This window comes from Echiichthys vipera (genome assembly GCF_963691815.1).
Source record: "Echiichthys vipera genome assembly, chromosome: 18".
Lineage (NCBI taxonomy): Eukaryota > Metazoa > Chordata > Actinopteri > Perciformes > Trachinidae > Echiichthys > Echiichthys vipera.
In genome coordinates this window covers 3,897,732-3,923,129 of record NC_139843.1, presented here as the reverse complement: position 1 = coordinate 3,923,129, position 25,398 = coordinate 3,897,732, and the positions used below count along the sequence as shown (strand labels likewise).

Below are 25,398 nucleotides of genomic sequence, written 5' to 3'. Positions count from 1 at the left end.
GGCCCTTGTCATGAGGCAAGGAGAGAGGCAAAAGGGGAAGGGAAAGGAAAGGGGAACAGAGGAGCACGGCACTATTGATAGCAGTGGGATTGAGAGACTGGAAAGACGCCAGAGGAGTGTGTCTGCCCGTGCTTGTGGTCCTGCACACCGCCGCCTCTCCCTCTGTCCAGTTAATTGGAATACAAAGCAGAGCGGGGTCGATGAGAGAGTGGTGAGGATGAGGAGGGAGAGGGGGGGAGCCGCCGCCACTGCCTCTGCTGCTGCTGCTGCTGCTGCTGCTGCTGCTGCTGCTGCTGCTGCTGTCTGTCTCCACCAACGCTCAACCTTCACTCCTCGCTGGGAATTGACTGGGGGGAACCAGCAAGCGAGACCGACACACTGTCACTGGTAAAATGAACTGTCACCTTGCATTTCTCAGCCTCCTGGCAGCATCGAATTGGCCGCTTTGAACCATGTGACGTGACACTGATTGAGTTCTGGTTTTCCCCCCCTCCTGGGCTCTAAAGGAAAAAATAAAAAAATGAAGAAGCCGGTTTAATTCCCAAGTGTTACAGCCTCTCCATGCAAAATATCCAGGCATCAGTGTTGTTGGGGGGGGGGCAGGCGAGCATCATTTCCGACCTGTATCTTTACACATTTCATGGGCGCTCTATTCTTCCTCACCACCCCTCATTATTTCATTGTGCTGCTTCGTTACGCTGCCTCTCAGCTAGTCTTGTTTTTCTTACGGCATATAGTCATGGCGGTCTGACAGGCACGCTGAGGAGGAAAACTATTAGGGGTAGCCATTTGGATCCTGGAGGCAATCCCAGGGAGTATTAAGACGTTAACCCTGGCCAAGTCACTTGTCTCTCTCAGTTACTATGCTGATGGAGTGGGGAAAGGATGCAGTCGCAGTGGGACCCAGGAGGCTGGGGCTTCAGGTCGGCTGGCGCTTCCAGATCCAATAGAGCCTAACTCGGATGGGGGATGGTTGTCAAGAATCTCCCAGCCTGCCTGGGCTAAAAAGAGCCTCAGTGCCATAACAAAGGAAGAAGAGAGTGTGCCATTCATAACTAGGCAGCATTTCCCCACAAGGCTTCAACAGAGGAAGAGCTGGGGGGAAATCATTGCTGCAACACTTTGTCACCTTCTTAAGAAGTGCTGAAAAGTATAGTTTTTGTTAAAATGATTAGAGCTCTGATGTGGCATAGATGAGACAAAAAATCACCAATACTGGGGCCAATATAATGACATTTTGATTTTGTTTCAGTCATGATTTTGTGACTCTGCAGAGCTCCTCAGGAGGCTGCTTTCCTAAACAAACACTCACTGAATATTCAACATTATTATACATTATACATGCAACTAATTCTGAGAAAATAAAGAATAAATAAACGTCAGTGCTGCATGTTCAGTATCAGTTAATTGATGACCGTTTAAATCAAGAACGACGTAATGGCACCATTTCTAAATCACCCCCAAGCATCATTTTCTGCATTACATGCTCTGTGAAAACATATACAGCGATTCAAATATATGTGTCAGAATAATAATAAGAATGTAAAGAGTTTGGATATCTTGCAGTGCATTGTCACATTTTACCTTTTAACCCATCGACGTTTGCACCGACGGTTTGGGTGTTTAGGAAACCTCCTTAAAAAATTATTAATTATCCTATTTATGATTAAATTTTCCAACTTTTACTTGACAGCTGCGGCAGTCAGTCAAAGAGTCAGACAATTAAACAGCAATTACTTCGATTAATGCTAAACTTTTGATGGTTCCAGCTTCTTAAATGTGAGAATTTGCTGCTTTAATGTCTTACAGTGTATTAAATGTAATATATTTAGGAATCCGGACTTTTGTTTAGACAAAACAAAGACATTTGATTACATCACCTTGGGCCTTTTTCACTCTTTCCTTGTGTTTTACCGACCAAACGACTCATCAAGAAACTAATATGCAGATGAATCGATGAAAATAGGACTTTCTTGTTCTATGCCGGAAAAGTAGGGATGCACTGATTTACCGGCCGGACATTGTCGACTTTAATTGGCTTATTGGCAAAAAAGACACTGCAGCAGCAACCTTTTACCTGATAAAAAGGCAAAAACATCTCAGTTATTCATTTTATTATACTATAACGATGTTTCCTTGACACCAAAGGGAATAAATAACAACAAAAAAACATCATCATAGACGCAGGATTTCACAATCAGTGCATCCCTACGTAAAAGCTCTGATACGTTTTATTAATACATCATAATATTATCAATATTGCTCTGTTTCTCACACTTCAGCAGCTGCTCCTTCCTCTCTGAGTCCTGTCACCATGGTACTGTATATGTGATAAATGTTGCTAACATGAAGAGCTGTTTGACAACCAGCAATAAAAATGACTTCTCTGTGGTATCTCTTAGATGACCAACCCCCCGTTATCCCATGAATACTGTATCTAGTTTCCCTTTGAAGCCCCGGGACCCTGCAGAGTGACATGCGACAGAGGAACTGGTAGAAAACCAAGGAAGTGAGCATGGCAATAGACTTGTAAAAGAGCCTGCAACAACTGCCAGCAGCATGGGGTACAAACAGCACCGGGTTGACCTCAAACAAAGTGCAGAGGGAGGAGGCGGGCCGGTTAAAGATGTGTAAGGTATCTGAGGAGAAAGAGCTCGGCTGCTGTAGGTATTAATAGCCCTTGTGTTTGTGCAGTCAGGTGTTCTGGCGGAGTTTCTGATTATTTTTGTGACCATAAATGATCTTCCGTCTTCTCCCCTCCCGCGTTCATTAACCATTCTCTCCTCTCCTTGCCCTACATACTCCGGCAGAAGGCGAAGAGCTGATCCGAAGGGTGAAAAACATCCTCCTCCTCTTCCCACAGCTGAACATCTGTCTCCGCGGCGTTGGCTGCAGCACCGACTCTGACACCTCCAGATGGAGAGCCCGCTGGGAGCGCTGAGGTATTACCCACAGAGATGGCAGGGATCACACCTCTGGAATGAAGTCCCACACTTGTTCTCTGCACCGTCCCCTTTCTCTTGTTGAATCTGTCACTATTCACCACATCGATTGTCACCTCCCCGGTCCTTGGCCTTGTGACTCTCTCTGGAAGCTTTTGCTTTTAATAAAGAAATGCATGACAACAAACCCCTCGCCCTTTTTTTAATTTACAGTAATGTGCTGTATGGTATTTCAACTGTAACTTCTATTAGTGGTACTGTATTAATTTTTAATATAGTTGTAGGAGAACTGCATACTCATGCGGATATGATTCAAATGATCGCTGACTTCCATTTCCTAGAAACATCTTGAACGTATAACGGTTTCTAGTTTGCATGAGCCAGGAACGTTCACAAAATGACCTATAATCTCTTCAGTCTAAATATTAAAAGCAATACCTGCTAAAAATTTGAAGCATGAGAGGCCCTATGGAGTCGACTTCTCCGAGCCACTCTGGTGTCTTGACAGATTGACTCTGCATTCATTTGTGCCTGAACTCTGCGTGAACCTCAGCTTTAGGAAAAAGGGCACCAACAGGCCAGTGCTGCTGGGGCAGAAACTGCGTGTGTGTGTGTGTGTGTGTGTGTGTGCAAACCCAACACCCAGTGCAAATATTGAAACTCCATCCCCTTCTCCATCAGAAGAAACTTGGTGGTCAGGTCCGGCAAACGTTTATCTTAAGGTGAAGCCACAATGAGCACTCAAATCTTCACCTACGAACTGATTTTTAGAGGAAAATTCCGGTTGTTTAATGAAAAGTATTATGTAAAATACGAGCGGATGTCACTGCAACCTGTGTCAGCTGTCTCCGAGCAGAATTTGGGTAACAAATCAAGGGTGAGACCTGGCTCCCTGGAGTTTGTTGTCATGTTTAGAGCCCCTGGAGGTATTTGGAGGTGAAAAGGTCACTGGGAACCACCCCATGTGTTGTGAAAGATTCCTCTTGTCACATTATGCAAGGGGACTTTGGTGAGACTATTAATGGAAGTGCATATAGCAAAGAAGTTTGTAATGTTATTCAAAAAAAACATTCATATTTAGAACAATTTAATGTACATATATTTTCAAAAATGGGAGGGAAACACTTGCAAAATCTGGATTCAGATTAAAAGTTTGATTGGATTTAATCATCTTACATTTTCTTTTTACATAAACAGCAAATACACAACTTATTTTTCACTTTATAAACTTTATTAAGCTAAGTCGTCCTGTTGGAAAATACCCTGTAAATAAATAGTGCAAACAGTGACACCGAATACTTCAGTGCTCCAACACATAAGATAAGAAGGTTACACATAACAAGAACGGATGAAAATACATTTTTAAAAGGTTTCTCAGAATCCAGTTCAGCATTGATCAGTGCGCTGTAGGCGGACACAGATTCACCCTGTTATACTTCACTAAGTCCAACATCTGTCACAGTTTCTCTTGGAATGGTGCGACTGAAGGAGAGAAGTGGAAAACTGCTCTCTTCTTTCTCTTTTCTCTTTTATTCAAAAGTCACATCACGGTTCACAGTCTTTCCCTTTCCCCTTCGGAGAGGTGTCAGGGCCGCAGAGTTTCTCCACAGGTGCCGGAGCGTTGACCAACACGCAGCCCAGCTTCTCCCGTTTCTTCTGCTTCATCCTGCGGTTCTGAAACCAGATTTTCACCTGCGTCTCGTTGAGCTCCAGGCTGGCGGCGACCTCCACCCTCCGTGCCCGCGTCAGGTATTTGTTGAAGTGGAACTCCTTCTCCAGCTCGGTGAGCTGCTTGGTGGTGAAGTTGGTGCGGATCACGTTGTGCTGGCCGGGAACCCCGAACTCCGACAGGACAGCTGTGGAGAGAAATGGATGAATGATGGAGAGAAACATGGAAGCAATGGAGCTGAAGCGTGATGGTGTGATGTGAGTGATACATGAAAGAGTAATAGAAAAATATACACAACATTAGTTACCAAATACACATTTTTAGATCTATTTTAACACTTAAAAGTTAATGTCACTCGTGAACTTTTACGCACAATTTACGCACTTAAGTTACCTTCTCGTGGATTCTGTAAATAGCTCTCCTATCTCTATTTATTCATTTTTTAAGGATGAACAAACCTGTTTTAGGTGGATTCCGCTTCACTTTCATCCAGTCAAATGTTTTCGAAGTTTCTTCCACATGGTCCAGATCCTTCTCGTGACTTTGGGGCGGTAACCTTGTGTAAACACTCTCTGGATATTCTTGCTGCCTCTGATCCCCGTTTCCAAAATGCAGATACTGGCTGCCTGTTGCGACTCCAGGCCCACAGCTGTCCCCGGTGTAGGGAGCCATGTTTGTTCCGAGAGGTGAAACCTGCGCGTGAATGAAGCTCCGGTCCTGCTCGGGCGCGAGGCCGTACTGGTGATGTCCGTACTCCAGAGGTGACCCATACATGGAGTTCCCCGGTGTCGCAAACTGCAGATCGAGGTTGACGTGTGTCTGGTGGTGCAGAGGGAGGCTCGAGGTCTGGTGTGGCGCAGAAGAAGTTGCTGCAACTAAACGCCCGTCCGGTGCGTAACTATCACTTGTTGCGCACGAGTTGGACGACATGTATCCATGGTTTAAGTTGTGGTATCCGGCCTTGGCACTGAAAATATTTGCTCCTCGGTTACACATGGGGTAGTCTAAGTAGGAGTTCATCCTGCACTTGGGCCTATTGTTTGTTCACCACTGATCAAGACCGAGCAGTCATTAATCGGTGCTCCCTTTGCCCTAACCTTCTAGGTAGTATGTCAAAGCTGTAAAACTGCCTTCCACCCTCATATCACCTTCCTGACACACCATGTGACCCGCTAAACGCCAATGGCAAAGGACCTACAGCACTCTGTCAGGTCTGCAGGCTCGTCCATCAAACGGCTCGCATTTACATGACAAATGCTTCAATCAAACTCGCTCATCCATCTGATAAGAACACAAACATCAGGACACATTTTCAGACCGCAGCGTTAGAGAGGAGCTCCAAATGACAAATTAATGACAAGAATAAAGCTACTATACATCTAACATCATAAGGATATGGATTTAGCAATACGGATATGTTATAATAAGGATTATTATTGCCATGGAGTTGTCAAAATGTACCGCACAGACTGCTAAATTATTCCTTTAACCCAACCTGAATGTCACTGAAGGCATGGGCAATATTGAGGCTAAATGTTAATTTATATGTGTGTGTGTGTGTGTGTGTGTGTGTGTGTGTGTGTGTGTGTGTGTGTGTGTGTGTGTGTGTGTGTGTGTGTGTGTGTGTGTGTGTGTGATGTAATGCTGTGTCTTTGGTTAACCATTGCACATTGTTTTAAGTTGATAGCAGCTGTGTGCAGCACTATAACCCAAGCAAAAATGTCCTCTCGGGGACAATAAAGTACATCTGATCTTCTCTTAAAGGCAAACACAGAAATAATAAAGTCTAAATACTCGCTTTTAAATCTAAAAATGTTTGAATTTAGTGCCAGTTTGCTGTTTTAGCTGTGATGTTATTTTTCAGCGCTTAATTCTAACACTTTAAAGGGGTCGGCGTCAGAAAGTGTTTCTAAATGTAAGTTTGACTGTTGTTTCGCTCACCAGCCAAACATTTCTGCGGCCTGTCGTCATGAAACCTGCGCGCAGACTTGTGCTCTGACTCCAAAGCAGCGCAGGGATCCAGTGATCAATCATGCGCTCTTTCTACACTCTGACAGCTTGTGTGGCCCGCTCTGCCCATAAAGGAACAAAAGGCACATTTAAGAACCATATAGACTTGTTTCTGTCTTCTCCTTAACGGCACTATGATCCAATATCTCCCAATAACTTCTTAAGTCCACACTCATCCCTGTAATGAAGTGAGAGTTAGTTGTTAAAGACCCCAAATGTTAATTAAGCTTTAACAAAAAAGCAAAGTCGCTCTTTTTTTTTTGCTTTGCACTCTTTTTTGTATCTACTGGAGGAGCATTTAGTGTGGAGAGGGGTTAAATCTCAACAAATTGCTTTTATTTATTTATTTATTTATTTATTTAGCTGAAATAACATTTAAATCTGAGACACACAGGGCTGCGTGTGTGGGGGTATTTAGAAGAACACAACAATTAATACAAAAATGAATGCATTAATATAAATAAATACATAAATAAGACTAATATTTAGATGAATTAGTGTAGAAAATAATACTAAATACATGCAGCGGGACTGGGAGGTCTTCTATAAAAGTTTTTTGTCGTGCAGACTCGATGAACTCGCACGTTCCTGCTACAGATGAGTCAGTTTTGGAGCTTGCATGATTCTGTCCTGAGTGCAGCTCTGTGGGAAATATGCCCCGGTAAGATCCACTTGTGGGTCTGTTGTGCGTGAGTCGGTGTGCGTGGCGTACTGCACGTGAAACTGCGGGCCGTGCGTGAAGCCTGGAGCTGGGTATTTGGAGTATGGATACGCCGGCTGGGGCTGGTGTTGTTGGGACTTGAGCGGAGGGGAGGCCGGCTGGTAATCCCCGCCCAGATGGACATAACCGAGGCTCGACAGAGTGGGGCTGCCCGGGGCGGAGGGGGAGGACGGGGGTGAGGAGGAGGAGGCGGTGGTGAGGCCCTGCTGCTGCACCCTCTCGTCCTTCTTCTGCTTCATCCTCCGGTTCTGGAACCAGATCTTGATCTGCCTCTCGTGCAGGTTGAGCAGGCCGGCCATCTCCACCCGCCGCGGTTTGCACAGGTACCGGCTGAAGTGGAACTCCTTCTCCAGCTCCACCAGTTGCGCGCTCGTGTACGCGGTGCGCGTCCTCTTGGAGGCCGGGGACGCGCTCGGACACTTCTCGTTGACGGTGCAGTCTGCGGAGACAGAAAGGGTCAGAGAGGCCGGGTGGAGGTGTGTGTTTCTCTGCAGCCCCACACTGACTGTGTCGGTGTTAGAGGAGCATGCTCAGCCAACCTCAGCTGCGTAAATAAAGGTTCAATACACAAACAAACAAACAAACAGAGGAGAAGACTGGAAACAATAATAATAATAAGTAAATAAACCTGCTGGTTATTAGAGTGTGTTGTCATGTGATGATTTAAAGCTTTATGTATAAAAGTTGATTTATGTGCAGGATCTAAAGGGATTTACTGTGAACATTCAACCTTTCGCTGCTTGTTGTTTTGGATATTAGACGGAAGAGCTGCAACAATTAGTCGACTAATCGATCCAGAAAAATAATCACAAAATTATTTTCATACTCGATTCATAGTTGAAGTAATTTTTCATGTAAAAATGGCAGAAAATGCCGTTTTTCAGCCTCTAAAATATGAAGATTTCCTGCTTTTTTTCCTGTTTTATTTCATATTAAAGTGAACAAAACATTTAAAGACATCAGCTTGGACTTTAGGAAAGAATTATTTAATAAAATAAATTAATAAACCAAATAATTAATCGATTAATCTCATAAATAATCCGCAGATTAATCGATAATTAAAATAATCATTAGAGTTTTTCCCTAAATCAAGAATCAGAGGATTATATGTATTTATTTATTTAATTAAAGGAACAGTTTATAATTTATATTAAATATTAAATGTGAATTAAAGTTCATATTTTCTCTATAAACATTAATTTTAATAATTCTTTCTGTGCCCTTTCACTTTTATCCTCAATCATTTATCTTATGTTTTATTATTTTGAAAAACCATATCAAGAAATGTTATTATTATTATTATTATTTATTATTTTAAATTAAGATTCAGATGATAGCAAAGGCCTCTGAGTCAAACTTATATTAAAAACAAAAACTTGATCTAAAGGGGCAGATTATTATTTTATAAAGAATTATTAAAGGTGATTAATAAAGAGAAGCGTTAATATAGATGTGTTTTTCCACTAAAAGTCTATTTTTTAATAATTCTTCCTGTTCCCTTTCACTTTAACCTTCTTCTGTGTGTTGTCAATCATTTATTTTAATTTTTATTATTTTGAAAACTATATAAATAAATGTTATTATATCATTAAGGCCTCTGAGTCAAACTTATACTGTAAAAACTCCAAAGGGGCAGATTATTAATTCATAATTTATAGCTGATTAATGAAGGGAAGCATTAACAAACATGTTTTTTATTACAAAAAAATCTATTTTTTAATAATTCTTCCTGTTCCCTTTCATTTTAACCCTCTTCTGTGTGTTGTCCCAAATAATTTACTTAATTTTGATTGTTTTAAAAACGAAAACTTCACCAAATAAAACGCCTTAAAGCAGATAAAAGCAGAGCCAGTGTGTGTTTATCCCTCTGCTCCATGTGTGACTGCAGCTCCATTAATATCTTTCTGACCTTTTGACCCTGAGAAGGAGAAAATATAAACTCCTTTCCTCAGTTCAAATAAGAGGAAACATAAATAAAATAAAATAAAATAAAATAATATAAAATAACTCCTCTTTGTGTCTTACAGACCTGTGATTCTCCTGCCGTGTTTGTGATTTGGGGGTCTGGACTCTTTCATCCAGGGGAAAACCTTTTTGCTCACAGGAGGAAACTTTGGGTTCGTCTGTTTTGACCTCCTGCGCTCAAACGTCGCCACTTCTTGCGCCAGTTGTCGGTGCGCGTCTGCGCCCCCGAGCCCGCCGACACCCCCCAGACACCCGCTGCCGCCGCTGCCGCCGCCGCTGCTGCTGCGGAAGAAGAAGTCGTGGTGCTGCTGGATGTTTTGTGTCGCGCTGCCTTTCTGCATGTTCCCATTAAATGTGTGCACCGGGGCCCCTTTGACCTTCTGACGCAGCCAAATGTCACATGGCAGGTTTCCAGAGAGCCCCGCTGCAGCTTCTGGCCTGAGAGGGTCCGGGGACAAAAACAGAGCAGAGACAGAATCAGGGAGGAGACCACATGATCCATCTTATCAACTCAATAGTGTCCTGACATGAATAGCAAGCCTCTCCTGGCCTGAGAGGGAAAAAACACGAGTTATGTGGAAATAAACCCTCTGGAAAAACACAAAATCCAGCAGAATCGAGTCAAATATGTGCAGAAATTAAACAATTAGTATAGTTTTACGCTTAATTACTGCATGGTGTAGAGCTCACTGGCCTATAATGAGTTTTTTTATTATTATTGTGTTTAAATGCAGCTAAAACAAAATAAACGAATAAAATATAAAATTAGATTTCAGGTTATAAAAGGAGGATTATTTAGGACTTTTGTTTCTTTAAAAAATATAAGAATAATAAGAAAACAGGCAGAAATAATAATAATTAGTCAAACATAAAGGCCCATAAAATAAAAATACATTTAATATAAATAAAGATACAGTTACATTATATCATTACACTACAGGCCGTTACAAGGGCTAATAAATAACAGTTTACCCAGCTAATGGATGGTCCTGTCTGTAACATTTCAAGGTAAAATAATAAGAAATAAAATGTTATATCACGAGCTTCTAAAAAACTCATCCATCACCATCAAACACAGAATAATAGGCGTCCATTGTGCAGCTGGGTTTTTTCTGCAGAACTGAAACCAAACGCGATTTAAAGAAGGAATTAATTCGATTTAATGCAACAGAACAAATAATTCAGCAGCAGCTTTTTTAAAAGGAAGAAGAAGAAGCAGCAGAGAGAGGGAGAGAAAGAAAGAGAGAAAGAGAGAGAGAGAGGATAAAGTCTGGAGGCATGCAGCTTTATGAACTCTGGTTGAACCGCGGCTGGAGTCGCGCTCGTAAATCATAAAGACACATAACCCAGTCCGCGGCACAGCATCACCGGCGCAACCTCCATTCATCCCGCACTCAAACAATCCCCGCAAACAAACACAACACAACGCAACAGCGGCTTCCTCCTCTCACCTTTCTCCTTCTTCTCCTCCACAGATCACACACAAAAATCCTGCAGCACGAAAAACAGAAGAAGAAGAAGAAGAAGAAGAAGAAGAAGCGTCTCTCGCATTAGACGGTGATGTGTCTTTGCAGGAGAGCAGAGTGGACACAGACAGGGTTCCTGCAGCTCACACCGCCCCGCATACAGCACACAATGTCAGCCAGTGTGTGTGTGTGTGTGTGTGTGTGTGTGTGTGTGTGTGTGTGTGTGTGTGTGTGTGTGTGTGTGTGTGTGTGTGTGTGTGTGTGTGTGTGTGTGTAAAGAAACCCCTTTTCTGCTGATCATGCAAACTCAGTTTCATATGGAATTTCTGCGATAATAATAATAACACTACTAATAATATTAATAACAATACTAATAATAAATACTGTATGGATAAATATACCTCGACCTCCTTTATGTCAATTAGAGCAGCATGCAAATCCTAAAAAGCATTAAGGTGCATGGCTCAAAGAGGCCAGAAAGAAGGAAAAAAAACGCGATAATTCGGCACTTTTACGCGCATTTTCAGTGGATTTAGATCCGGAAACGTGTCCGTGTCTCCCTCCAAACCACCGATGCGCATTAAAATACACGTAGTAAGTTGTGTTTTCAAACATCTCTTTGTGTCTGTGTGGGAACTTCCCCTCAACGCTGCTCTGATACATGAAACAGCCACTTTAGGAGCGATGCCAGCAGAGTAATTCTCCAGGGGAAAGCAAAAAAACACCAGTATTTAGTCTGCAGTTTGTTTGTTTTCACACTCACACGCCATCACGTCTTTGTTTGTGTAATGAGATTTTTTTTTGGTGTGTCTAATTTAAATGAGTGAGTCATTTAAAAGCACTAAAGGGAGACAGACAGACACACAGAGACAGACAGACAGAGAGACAGACAGACAGTGGTCAGCAGCAGCAGCAGCAGCAGCAGCAGCAGCAGCAGCGGCTCCATTAACATGTTGCTCCAGTGTAATGAGGCCTTCTTGCTTTGACCATCACACTGCTGCAGAGCATCGATTGACGCCGCTTTGATGTCTCATCCTCATGTTGTAGCTCGATGGCTTTGATTGGCTCCGAGAGGTAATATTTAACCGAGTGCACGCGTTAATTAATGCAAATGAACATCTTTTGATCTGTGAGCCGTGATGCGCCGCCGCCCACTCGACATTTCAATACAGTGGCCAGATGTGTGTGTGTGTGTGTGTGTGTGTGTGTGTGTGTGTGTGTGTGTGTGTGTGTGTGTGTGTGTGTGTGTTTGTGCGTGTGTGTGTGTGTGTGCGTGTGTGTGTGTGTGTGTGTGGTGTGTGCAGAAATACAAATAAAAAATTTCATATGAGCTCCTTGTGTCCCTGCTGCAGAATGAGAAAGCTGCTTTGATTTGGTTTGATTGTAAAAAGGTCTAAACATGAATGCAGAAGCTCTCAGTTGCCACTTTATTAGGAACACGGGGCTGAAACAGTGGAAGCCAGGGGCGCAGATTAAAGGTGGGGGGGGGGGGGGGGGCCTCCTCCAGAAACGTTTGACTGTCTTTTCTTTAAAGGTTGAATATGTAGAATCTTTATGAAAAGCTATGTTTAAAAAACATAATAATAATTATTTTAAGACACCCAAGAGGCGTTTTGAGGGTTACAGAATTGATAATTTAGTCTGAATTAATATTTTAAACATGTTTTGATGAGTTTCTCTGTTTCCATGGTAGCAGCCAATATCGTTTTGCGTTGCTGGTTGCCAGGGTTGCCTGTTGTTGGGTGCAGCTACTGTAGGCTGGCACTGGGTGAAATGGAGTTAGCCAATCCTGCAGCTGCTTGGGAGCCTCAGTGAAGGGGGCGTTCTTTGTCCCAGCAGCTGAGTGAGCGGAGACGGGCAACAACCAGAGTCACTATAGGCCGAGCATTCACTCCATGGACTGAGGAAAAGGAGAGGAACGCCATTCAAACACACGCCCACATGGCTACGCTGCTCCTTGATGCTAACATCACTTTCATCTGCACTTAGCTGGAACGGCTAACGCTAACGGCTAACGCTAACTGTCAGTCAAACTCCTCTAATCCTTGTTTTGATGCTGTGATTTTCTGGAGGGGACGGGTTCAAACAGACTCAAACAGACTCCGGTCTCCTGGAGGTACTGGGCCGGGTCTGACCAACCTGGCAACCCGACTGCTGGACTTATTTTTTGTTGTTGCGACTACGATCTTGAGACACTGGTTGGAGCTGTTCTGCTCATTCTCCATATTCAACTTTTCTTCTGTATTTGTGTGGATTTTATTATCAATTTATGTTGGAAATGTCTTTATTTATGTAAAGGAAAACTCAGTTTGACCCGTTAAAGTGTCAAAATCATCCCATGGTCTTTTTTCAGCACTTACATCAAATAAGACCTCAAGACAGTTTTTTTGTGTAACAACTATTAACGGAGAAATCCTGTAGAGTCGCTAACAGCCGGACGTGGCTAACAGTGATTAGCTCGGGGCAGCACGGTGAAGGCATTCAAAGGTCTTTTTTAACCACTAATGCTGCTGAAAATAACAGCAAACCTCTGCAGCAGCATGAGAAGAGTCCCTACACACACAACAAAGCAGCAACAGCGTAGAGAGTGAAGCCAGAGTTTATTAAAGAGTGTTTTAAAGACTTACCTACTGGCCCCTGTACCAGCTCCTCTCATAGTAAAGTCCATTACAGTGGATTTCCAAAGTCAATCCCAAAGGAAGGAGCCCATTGCTGCTTTGTTGTGTGTGTAGGGACTCTTCTCATGCTGCTGCAGAGGTTTGCTGTTATTTTCAGCAGCATTAGTGGTTAAAAAAGACCTTTGAATGCCTTCACCGTACTGCCCCGAACTAATCACTGTTAGCGAGTCTCCAGGATTCCTCCGTTAATCCCTGTTACGCAAAAAAAAAAACTGTCTGGATGGTTTATTTGATGAGTGCAGAAAAAGACCACGGGATGATTTTGCGCTGGAATCACACTTTAAACTACGTCTCCTGCTTTTAATATGAGAAATTCGCACAAAGAACAGTGCATTTCTTTTTGTTCTTATGTACAAAAAATGCACAAGGACGACCTGAGCAGAGGCACGGTCGCATCTGTGAATTGTGGTCTAGCTGTTTTTCAAAATAAAAGTCCTCTGCTGCTTTAATGTTATTATTTTGGCGGGACAAATGCTCTAAATAATGAATGGGACGTGTCAAGTCAAAGTAGCAACCCTGCCGTGTCTGTTACAAAGTAAAAGCCCTGCATTCAAACGTTCATTTGAGTAAAAGTATTGTCATCAAAATGTACTTAAATCAAAAGTTCTCATTATGCAGAACAGCTGATTCTCAGATTAATTATATCTCTGGGTTTTAATTACTGACGCATTAATGTGTTCATCACTTTGATGTTGGAGATGGGAGAACGTGCAGCTCATTTTAACAACTTTATACACTGCCGGGTACTTTAATCCTTAATCAAACATCATCGTTCATTCATATTTTGTATCTGCGGAGTAACTAAGGAGGTTGAATAAACGTGGTGGAGTAGAAGAATGAAGTCAAACGGAAATACTCAAGTACAGAACGAGTACTTTATGATCACGCTTGAGTCGGTTATTTCCCACCGGGTGAAACTCTTCTCACGTGTGGTAGAAAAGCACAGGTGTCTTCAATAACACTAATGAGGTCCTGTTAGTGTGCACACCACCTCTCTACTGGGACACTTAAGAGACCTGAACCATCGTTAACTTGATCAATTTCGCTTTTCCCAACTGTTCCCGACGGCTTTTTACTGTTGTTTATTGCAAAAGGGGTTTAATCCACCAAGTCTGCACCAAGAGCTTAGTGTATATGCAGCAGAGGAACGTAACTTAGGGCGCACTCCCACTGTGCGTCCGTCCCGTGCCCCGTGCTTTAGGGTCCTTGTCCCCCCCTCCAGGCCCGTTTGTACTCACACTACCTGGGCCTCGGAGAATGCTTCTTGCTGCCTATACGTCATCACGCCGTAACACGTCACACGCATTGATGACGTCATGGCGATGCGTGGCTTTGTTTCCAGATCTTTCCGTAGACCTCGGAGTTTTTGTGCGTCTTGTCGACTGTTTTTGAATCTTTTCATCGACCAAATCTGCAGTAAACACTCCACCTCCGCATCACACCAACGTGAACCTTTCACCGCCATTGTTTGAAATGTCCGCGCATGGTCCCTCCTTCTTTTTTCTATGTCCCAACAGGCGCACAGGAAATGACCTCAGAGCCGCCGTAGGCCTCGTGCTCGTACACGTGCGCACGCTCGTGCTCGTACACGTGCAAGCGTGCTTTACTAAAGCCCACCTCTCCCAAACGGGCCGTGGCCGGCAAGTGTGCCGCTACTAGACGTGGTACGGTTGCACACTAGTCAAATGAACTAGACTTTAGCCGTGGAACGTGTTTGGGCACGGTACGGATGGCGAGTGTGAGTGCGCCCTAAGTACATTTACACTTATAGTCACATAAAAACACGACATATTTAAAAAATGTGTTGCAGTGATCTACACAGTTGTATACAAAGTGTCTCAGAGCGGCTCCACATTTACAAACAACATTAAAATGTTTTTATTGTCGTGATAAAAACAGGATAATTCTGTATTACGAGCATTTTTACTTTTAAAAGATACCTTTATTAAACCTGGAGAAACCAAGGTCAAAAAGACATTTACAAGAAGTACACTGTTACTTTTTTTGGCTTAATTGAAAGTTTATTTAACATACTTTTAAAACATGAAAGTAGATCAAGTTCAACTTTAATGTACTCAAATAAATACACCAATTCTGTGATATTTTGTAGTGTTTTAAAAAGTATAATAAATCCTAAAAGTGGAAGTTTAGTGTGCTTGTGGAAACCACTTAAGTCCTAAGTCCTTTATATTATTATACTTTATTAAAGTGAACTATAATTTCACTTCTTTACAAGTTTATTTAAGTATAATGAGTTAAAAATACGCTTCTAACTGTAACACTCCTCCGATAACAAACTATTTTATTAAAAGTGTGTTTTGAATATTTAAAAATAATGATTTTACTTGTGTACCTTGTTAAACTTTAAGTTTGTAAAAAGTTGTTCCAGTTCGGAACACTATTTACACTTTTACCTGTAAGTACATTTAACACATTTAATATTTATTCACCTGGAAATTAAAGTTAAAAACACTATAAAAACACTACACTGTAAAAAACAAATTAATGGTAAAGCGACAAAGTTTCCAGACGGATACAGTGAAATAACAGTAAATAACCGTATTAAATTACGGTATATTTAATGTAATTTAACTGATTTTAACTTTAAAACGTGCTCTGCTTTTGTCATTTTGTGGTACAGTTATTTACTGTAATTCCACGGTGTCCGCCTGGAAACTTTGCTGCCAGTTGTTTTACCCTTTTTTTAACAGTGTAGAGATTCACACTTAAATAAAATAAGATGAATATTGCAGAATAAATTCTGTAAAAACAGAATAAAAGTGTCCAGTAGTAATCGTGTGGAGCCAGGGGTGCAGCATGGTGCGAGAGTTATCGCACGGCTGCATTATTGCACTTTAAAACACGGAGATAACTAATAAATAAACAGTCACAGGGGTTGAAAATAATCACATTATTGCAATTAAAGTACATGTTGCTGATCCTGCAACTTAATGCAAGGCTTTTAGTGTATTGGAGTACTTTCAGACGATAGTATTTCTACTCATACTAAAGTAAAAGCCCTGAATACTTCTTCCTCCGCCTGCGTGCATGAGCCATAAATCTCTGTGATAGTCTATATGGTGCTATAAAAGGGGCCATATGAATACAAAGAAAATCAGCGATAAGTGTGCTGTTTAAATAAAAGAAGAAGTCTAAATCGTGCCGTGATGTACGAGGCAGACGGAGAAGACGGCGCAGAAGAAGAAGCAGAGGATACAGATGGACTGACATTAATATAAATCCCTGTTTGACGCCTGTGGCCCGCAGCACGCTGACAGTTATTATTCACATATGACAACATCCCTGAGCTGCACTTTACATCCCATCTTCATCACCACGGCGAGCGCCACACTCTTCAGGCTGCCTGTGTGATGTGTGACGGACATGTACACCTCCACCTCTACCCCCACCCCAACCCCCACCTCCACCCATCCATTCAGTCTGCAGGCCTGCTGACAAACCTCTTGTGTCACTTAACTGCAGGAAGGAGGCGATTTATGGCCCTGAATTAATTTAGAGACACTTGAAGCAACAGGAGGAACAACATGAGCAATAAAACAAATATAAATAATTAAAATGCAGTTTGAATTTTAAAAAAATAGGTTTTAAGTACAGACGAATGGCACTACATTCCCACAAGGGGGGTAATAAAGTAGTTCCTCTTGTAAATCAAGCTTTAGGTCAGGCCTATAACTTTAGATAAATGCTTTATAACACACTGTAAAAGGTATCAGCAGCTATAAGTGTTTATTAACTGCTGTAAGTGGAAGGGAAAACAGTCATTATATCTGCTTATGACCACATTAAAGTGTGTTACAAACCATTTATTAACTGTTGTTAAAGTAAAGTGTGATACGTATCTATAATTCCCTCAAATCAAATACAAACTCCTCTTCACATCTACACATCTATTAAAACATCTTTGTAAACTTATAACTGCTGAATCATATAAAAACACAAAAAATAGTGGATGCAAAACCACCACAAAGATGCAAATTGATTGAAAATAGATGTAAAACCACCATAAAAAGATGCAAACTGACTGAAAATAGATGTAAAACCACCATAAAAAGATGCAAAATGACTGAAAATTGATGTAAAACCACAACAAAAAGATACAAAATGACTAAAAATAGATACAAAACCACCACAAAAAGATACAAAATGACTTAAAATAGATGCAAAACCACCACAAAATGATGCAAAATGGACATAAAATAACCACAAAGAGACTCAAATAACTACAAAACGACTAAAAATCAACTCTTTGAAGTAGTGAGTCCTGTGCAGACAGAGCGGGGGGCCTCTGACAGGTCTGTGCCCAGGTGCCTGTTTGCTCAGAATACGTCCATGTGCAGATTAATAAACACTTAAACTGCCTCCAACGACACTACAGTGTGTAATAACCCATTTATTAATGTTTGTTTACTGCTTACACACGTTAAATCCCCCTCCCCCTCACGTGCACACTCTTCTTCTCTACTGCATTTCTGCTCTGAACTCAGTAAAACACATGTTTAATAAACTTACTTTGTTTGGTGTTTTTGGATCTCATCTTCTCAGATCCTCCGTCCGGTGCGTTGGAGCAGTTTGTTGAGTGTCCTGTTCACATTTCCCTGCAAAACTAAAACTCCTCCTCGAGCGCACATGCAGGCAGAGACGCAGGCAGGCAGGGCAGAGAAGAAGATAAATGATGTGCCGAACAATGCCCCACAAAGAAGGGCCTGTCCTGCAACTTTCCCACATGTCGTATTCTGCGGCGGGGTGCAGCTACAAGAGAGAGAAGAGGAAGAACTCTCACCCCAGTGATGAGCTCAGGCACAAAAACCACATTTTCAAACTTCCCTGAGTAGTTTCTCGTCTTGTAAATGCTTCTTTATTCTTTCCCCTGGAGGTGAAGTGTCATCACCTACATACTCCCCCAGACGCGAACTTGTGGCTGCTGCTGTGTTCACACAAACTCGGATCTACAGGGTATATATAGATGACAGGTGGTCCAGGACAGAAGCTCCATTTACACTTTTTAAACCTCTCCTCCTCCTAATGAGACACTTTATAAAGGGTTTACACTTGATTTTAAGTTAATACATCATTTAGATCAGTCATAAGCAGCACAGCCACTCATTATGGGTTTCCAGGTTGTGAAGAATCCACATAAAAAAGTGAATTTATGAATGTTCGTGGGTCTAAAGGCAACTTTTCTGTCGCCCATTAGTCATTTTTTATGTTTTTTTTCATGCAAAGTTATTGTTGTTTCCAAGAAACTCTGATTTAAAAGATTTAAAGTTGTGCTTCCCAACATAGGGGTTGGGGCCCTCTGAAGGGTCACCAGGGAAATGTGAGGGGTCATGACATGAGTAATAAAAAAGAGAAGAAGAAGAAACTTTCTTCTTCTACACAAATCTGTGTTTATTTTCCAGGGGGAGTGAGGTCCAGGTGCAGGCAACGAAACAACGTTGAGGTGATCACGGGAAAAACACGAAAGGGTGGAAGGACGTGTCCCACATCCGGCTTTTTAGGGCGCACTCACACTGTCCATCCGTACCATGCCCAAGCACGTGTCGCGGCTAAAGTCTAGTTCCTTTGACCAGTGTGAGTGCAACCGTACCGCGCCTCAGCCTGTTTGGGAGAGGTGGGCTTTTGTAAAGCACGAGCATGTGTACGAGCACGAGGCCTACGGCGGTTCTGAGGTCATTTCCTGTGCGCCTGTTGGGACATAGAAAAAAGAAGGAGGGACCATGCGCGGACATTTCAAACAATGGCGGTGAAAGGTTCACGTTGGTGTGATGCGGAGGTGGAGTGTTTACTGCAGATTTGGTCGATGAAAAGATTCAAAAACAGTCGACAAGACGCACAAAAACTCCGAGGTCTACGGAAAGATCTGGAAACAAAGCCACGCATCGCCATGACGTCATCAATGCGTGTGACGTGTTACGGCGTGATGACTTATAGGCAGCAAGAAGCATTCTCCGAGGCCCAGGTAGTGTGAGTACAAACGGGCCTGGAGGGGGGGGGACAAGGACCCTAAAGGACGGAGGCACAGTGGGAGTGCGCCCTTATTCTGTTAGGGATGTGATTACAAAGACAAGCACAAAAGGAAAAGGGAAGGGCCGTAGTCCTGTCCTCAAAGTCAAAACATAGCTTTTTCTCTAATCCTAACCAAGTCGTTTTGACGCCTAAACTTAACCGTCACCTTTTGCTTCTAATCGGAACTTTCAGGGTCCACTCCCGGTCGCTGTTTCACGCCGAATCTGTCCCCGCCGAATCTGTCCCCGCCATATTTTATAAAGATGTCACAGCAACTTTTGTGCGTAACTTTTTTCCTTAGAAATTATACTGGGGGCGGCCTGAGGCACAGCGGTCAGAGCAGCCGCCACATGTAAAGAGGCTGAAGGTCCTTGAGGCAGCGGCCGCAGGTTCGACTCTGACCTGCGGCCCTTTGCTGCATGCCCCCCCCCCCTCTCTCACCCCATTTCCTGTCTAATTATCTCTTAAAGAAAATTAATAAACGGGCGACAGTCATTCAGTCTGTAGGTGACTCGGCTGGGAACATGAATGGAGCGTGGACTGGTGGCTGGAGAGGTGCCAGTTCATCTCCTGGGCACTGCTGAGGTGCTGTTGAGCAAGGCACCGAACCCCCAACTGCTCAGGGGCGCATAGGTCACAGGTACATAGGTCCTGTCTGTGCATGTGTGTGTGTATTTGGGGCCTGTGTGTGTGTGTGTGTGTGTGTGTGTAACATGAATAATAACAGAGTCAAAATTGAATTTCCCCTTAAGGGATTAATAAATTAATTCTTCTTCTTCTTCTTCTTCTTAAATCATACAAACCTTTTTGATGACAACATGTTGAATACTCACTGTGACAACCGACCCCGGTCTCCCCTACACTGACGCACTAAGGCCTGTGTGGCTGTTTATCCCCACTGATGCTCACTCGTGTGTATTTTGTGTTATTCTCCTCAGTACTTGAGTGAATCTCAGCTGATAAAGTGAAGAGAAACCCTCTCTGGATGTGAGGCTCAGCACTGAGCAGCTCCAGAGAGCCTCTCAGCTCAAAGAGTTCAGGATTAAAGGTTTATTTCCTCCCACTCAGCGCGGACAAACACGGGGAGATAACCGGTAAACAGCTCGGAGTGACTCTGGTGTGTCTGTGTTCCTGCTCTGTGACCTGCAGGACTCTCAGATAAGAGTCTGAGAGGCAGAGAAGGAAGACCATCCATCATCAGCCTGAGGTCTGAGGCGCCCTCTGCTGGACACACACACACACACACACACACACACACACACACACACACACACACACACACACACACACACACACACACACACACACACACACTCACACACACACAAACCTCCAAATATAACCCACTCCAGGTGACATTTGTTTCATGCATTTCATCATTATGTTGAATTTAATTCCACATGAAAGTTGGCGGGTTTAAAACAAACCCGTTATTGACATTAATTTATATTTAACTGTGAAATAAACACATTCTCTGCACTAACTATTTAATTTTAAAGCAGATTTTAGGAAATGTATTACCGACATTTACTGCGTTGAAACTGAAGCTGCGCCAGAAAAGAGTGTTTGAATAGATTTGATATTAAAATTATAACCTTAAACATGTTAATGATGCTTTATGGCTCATTAACTGAACATGTTGCACCACTTTCTATATGCACATGTTAAAAAAACAACCGATAAAACCTCTACTTTGTACCACTGTGCCTTAATTATCTACTTTTATTATATGTTATTAAATGAGTTAGTTTACTGTGAGAGCATCTGACACGGGTTGTTGGAGGAACAGAGTTATTTTGGAGTTTTTTGTTCTTCTTTTGCATCTTAAAGCAGATGCACCGACGTACTGTGCCACTTATTACTATTTTTTCTTTTATTTCTGCAAAACTCAATAAAAAAAACAGGGAAATGCAAAGAAAAGCAAACAAAAAGGAGAGTTTTTGTACATTTACGCAGCACGTTTGCATTGATTTTCCCCCAAAATGAGAGAATACAGATTTAGGAATGTCAAAGTTTATAATTTAAAGTGATAAACCGAGACTTTTGCTCCTCCATGGTGACGGTGCAAAGCGCGCTTCCTCCTCCTGACGCATCTGCGGCCGCAGCCTCCACCGTCTCCTGACCCAGCGATGATCCCCGCCGGCATGAATTATGCATGGGATCCGGGTACAGATTACCCCTATCAATATGCAATAGTCATTACGCTGGTTAAATTGCCACTTAATAGTTATGAATATGTGGCAAATGTCTGGGCCACATATAGCCCAACACTGCTCTTTAAACTTTTATTTTGTACCTGGAATGAAAAGAGCTTTTTTTTGAAAATATTGTCTCTTATAACCTTTAGTTTCCTGCAGATTATATCAAATATGTGTTATTAGACAAATGCACACACACACACACACACACACACACACACACACACGTATAGAGCCTGCAGAGTTCTTTATGTTGAACCAGTGGAGCCTGCGTGTCCGAGACTTCACCTTTGGCCGCTCGGTGACTCGACTCCTCGGGATAAATCACTGCAGGATTCTCGCTCAAGTTCGCTGCAAAAGCCTCGAGTTTTTCTGCCTTAAAGTGGAGAAAATAGATTATTTTGTGTGTATTTGTTCGCTACATTAAAGCTCCGTGTGTGTGTCTTTCTTTTTTTAATAATAATAATAAATATTGGCCATTTATGTGCAGAAAAAACAGTAATTTAAAGCTTTTTTCACCAAAAAGAAGCTTTAAACATTTTAAAACTGTTAAATTTTTAGTCAGAAATGTGGACGAATTCTGACTTTTATCTCAAATTGTATTTTTTTTCCATTAGAGCCCCATTTAAAAACTTAATATACGTATAATTATTTCAAAATAAAACCATAGAAGACACAAATTCTGTTTTTTAAAATATATATAAGAGCATTTTTCCCCCAGCAGCTTAAACCGACTGAATGTGAGTGGACATCCCTTCCCTGCATGTCCAGCCTTTCCAGTCCCATCCACGCAGTTAAGCCGTCACTTTCATTCAAGGTTGTGAATTATATAGTACATTGTCTACTCCCCAAAACCATAAAGGCCAACTTTATGGACCTCACGTGACTTTCCACAGTCTCTAAGTATAATATAGGTCTATACGATCTTTGCTAAGGGGGATTTTTACCAACTTGAGCCATGCCTATATACCTGTAAACCATAGAAAAGCTCTGTTTTTTTGGTGTGTGTGTGTGTGTTTGTGTGTGTGTGTGTGTGTGTGTGTGTGTGTGTGTGTGTGTGTGTGTGTGTGTGTGTGTGTGGATTTTATCACCAACAATATTCCCCACATGGCGGAGAACTGTGCAGAAGAAGCCCGAGAGGAGGTAAGTGTGAAAAAGTTTCTTGTGTGTTGTGACATTTTGTTTTTAAAGTTAATAATTAGAGACTTAAAAAAACAGGATCAACCAGCAGCTGCTTATTTTTTTAAACTAAAAAAAACAGCATTTAAATTGATAACACAGTCCAAACACGTCCAAAGCAACTGAGAGAAACTTTTATTTCCAAGCGCTTTGAGTTCACTCACAAATACAAAAAGCTTATTGGCGAAGAAAGCTCACGTCACTGTCTAATATCCACAGAATAAACCCTTTGCACTAAAAATTCATCACATTGACAGGTTTGAATACACTTTTGCGTCGCTCATATTTACTCTAAACAATATGAATTAATCCATAATAATAATAATTATAATAATAAATGCACAAAATACCCTAAAAGCTACACATTGGCTTGGACTTTTTCATGAAGAGAACCATCAAAAATAGCAGTAAAACTCACACTGAAGCGCTTTGAATGGCCCCCGGAATACATTACATTCAATGAAGAGCAGCATATGTTGTTTTTTTTAAACTGTACAGTGAATTTTACTCCTGTTAGACCGTCGACAGGTCACAATAAAGAGCTCAGGTTGAAACACGTTCAAGAGAGAAAGACAGACATAGAGAGAGAAAGAGAGAGAAACAAAAAAAGCATGGACATTAATCCCCCCCGATACTATTTACATGTTATTTCTCCAAACAGGACATCTAAGCTATCATAGCACAACAAGAGGAAACTCAAAATGAGCACGGAATACTTCTTTTTCTATCACAATAGCATGCTGCAAGGTGCTGCGCTTTCAAATAGCTTTACAGTACTCATGGGTTCTTTTTTTTATTTATTCCCTTTTCTGCTTTATTCTTCTTCTTCTTCTTCTTTTTCTTTTTTTGTTTTTATCTCTCACCCCCCAAAAGTTAGTCAGTTGTGGAAGGCGCTGCCTCCCGTCACCAGGCTCATGCTCTTCAGCTTATTGTCCTTCTTCCACTTCATCCTGCGGTTCTGAAACCAGATTTTGATCTGTCTTTCGGAAAGACACAGGGCGTGGGCTATCTCTATCCTCCGCCGCCTGGTCAGGTACCTATTGAAGTGAAACTCTTTCTCCAGCTCTAGCGTCTGGTACCGGGTGTACGCGGTTCGGGCCCTTTTCCCATCAGGTCCAGTCATATCTACAATTGTTTTACAGAGAAGATTAGCAACTGCACTGCACAACAACAACAACAACAACACACCACCACACAGAGAGACAAGAGGTTTCACTGCGAGACTTTCTCCCAGCGTGAGGATGCACGGAGGGGTCACACGACATGACACGATGCAGGCAGGACGCATGCAACCACCACGACACACACCGACACTCACACGGTTATTTCTGCCCGGTCCCGTGGCACCGACAGCACATTCAAAAAAATCCACATTTACGCGTCCTCTCTGAGGCTCCAGCTGCAGTCTAACCTGAACCCCAAACAACCCCTTAAAGACTTCACCACCCCTGCCTTTTCCTGTGCATCCACACCGACCTGCTCACTCATGCAACACATGACAGATTTACGACACACCGTCAGCGCGACATCCTTCAAAACTAAATATTAGTAGAGGTTGTGAATATACCATGGCTTATGTGCAGTTTCCGCATCCAGGGGAATATTTGTGGCGATTGGCAATCATTTGATGTGGGAGTGGAGGAGGTGGCGTTGGGGTCCTGCTGCTGCTGCTGCTGCTGCTGCTGCTGCTGCTGCTGCTGCGCCCGAGTTGCCGCGCTGGAGCCGCCGCTGCTGTGTGCGCCCTCGTCGGTCTCAGACGCGACCGTGGCGTCCTCTATCTCCGTGAAATGAGCGTTGTTGTTTTTGTTGAGATTGTTGCCGCTCGAGGTCGAGCTCCGGTCAGAGGGAGGAGAGGGGCTTTTTAGTTCCAGCGGCTCCCGGCTGGCCGTGGCGCACGACGGCGGCACCGGATCTGGAGACGAGAGCGAGCAGTTGGGCGTCTGTCTGTAGCGGGCGTCCGGCGCGAATCCCCGGGCATCCTCTCTCACGGCCCCGAAGTGGCTGCCGGTGTTGGTGCGGTTCACGGTTAGGTCCATGCCATTGTAGTTGTAGCCGAAAGACCCGGAGTGCATGGTGCCAGGGTCTCTGAAGGAACCGCTCACAGCGCCGTTAGTCCCATAATTTAGTAACTGATAGTCGGAGCCATTTGGATAGCGCCCTGAGAACGAGTTTACAAAGTAAGAGCTCATTTGCTTGGATTTTTAAAGCCTCGATTTGTAGATCTTTGTCGCTATAATCCTGTGTGCTTGCACGATTTATGGATGCAATCATGAATTATAAGCAATGAAGCCCTACTGTACTTTGCCAGGTATGCGGCCAAATATGGGAGAGCGCTCGGGAATCACGTGCCTTTGTTGACCAGTCGTAAATCCTCACTGATGACTTCAAGAGGTAATTCATGCTCCATGGTTACAAATGATGACGAAATAATGGTCGTTAGGCTCCAGTCAATGGTGCCTCCCCGCTGCGCCCCCGAGAGCCGAGCAGGCAGAGAGCGCCATCTTCCGGACAGAGGCGGTAGTGCCCCGCCGGGACGCGCTGTC

At 42.8% G+C, this 25,398-nt stretch overlaps 3 protein-coding genes across 3 annotated transcripts; all 3 read right to left on the bottom strand.

Moving 5' to 3' along the window:
- Positions 1-4,487: 4,487 nt before the first annotated feature.
- Positions 4,488-5,631, bottom strand: hoxb1b (homeobox B1b; the record flags this gene model as incomplete). The annotated part of the gene is made up of 2 exons (XM_083933311.1): positions 4,488-4,798; positions 5,070-5,631. 2 exons carry the CDS (start codon positions 5,629-5,631, stop codon positions 4,488-4,490), a joined length of 873 nt encoding a protein of 290 aa, XP_083789437.1.
- Positions 5,632-7,212: 1,581 nt separating this feature from the next.
- LOC310960431 (homeobox protein Hox-B3-like) lies at positions 7,213-9,648 on the bottom strand (the record flags this gene model as incomplete). The annotated part of the gene is made up of 2 exons (XM_083932136.1): positions 7,213-7,781; positions 9,372-9,648. The coding sequence occupies 2 exons, from the start codon at positions 9,646-9,648 to the stop codon at positions 7,213-7,215; spliced, it is 846 nt and encodes a 281-aa protein (XP_083788262.1).
- A 14,084-nt stretch (positions 9,649-23,732) lies between these two features.
- hoxb5b (homeobox B5b) lies at positions 23,733-25,126 on the bottom strand (the record flags this gene model as incomplete). The annotated part of the gene is given in 3 exon segments (XM_083932468.1): positions 23,733-23,980; positions 24,423-25,056; positions 25,058-25,126. Coding segments are annotated over 3 exon segments (951 nt in total).
- Between the last annotated feature and the right edge of the window lie 272 nt (positions 25,127-25,398).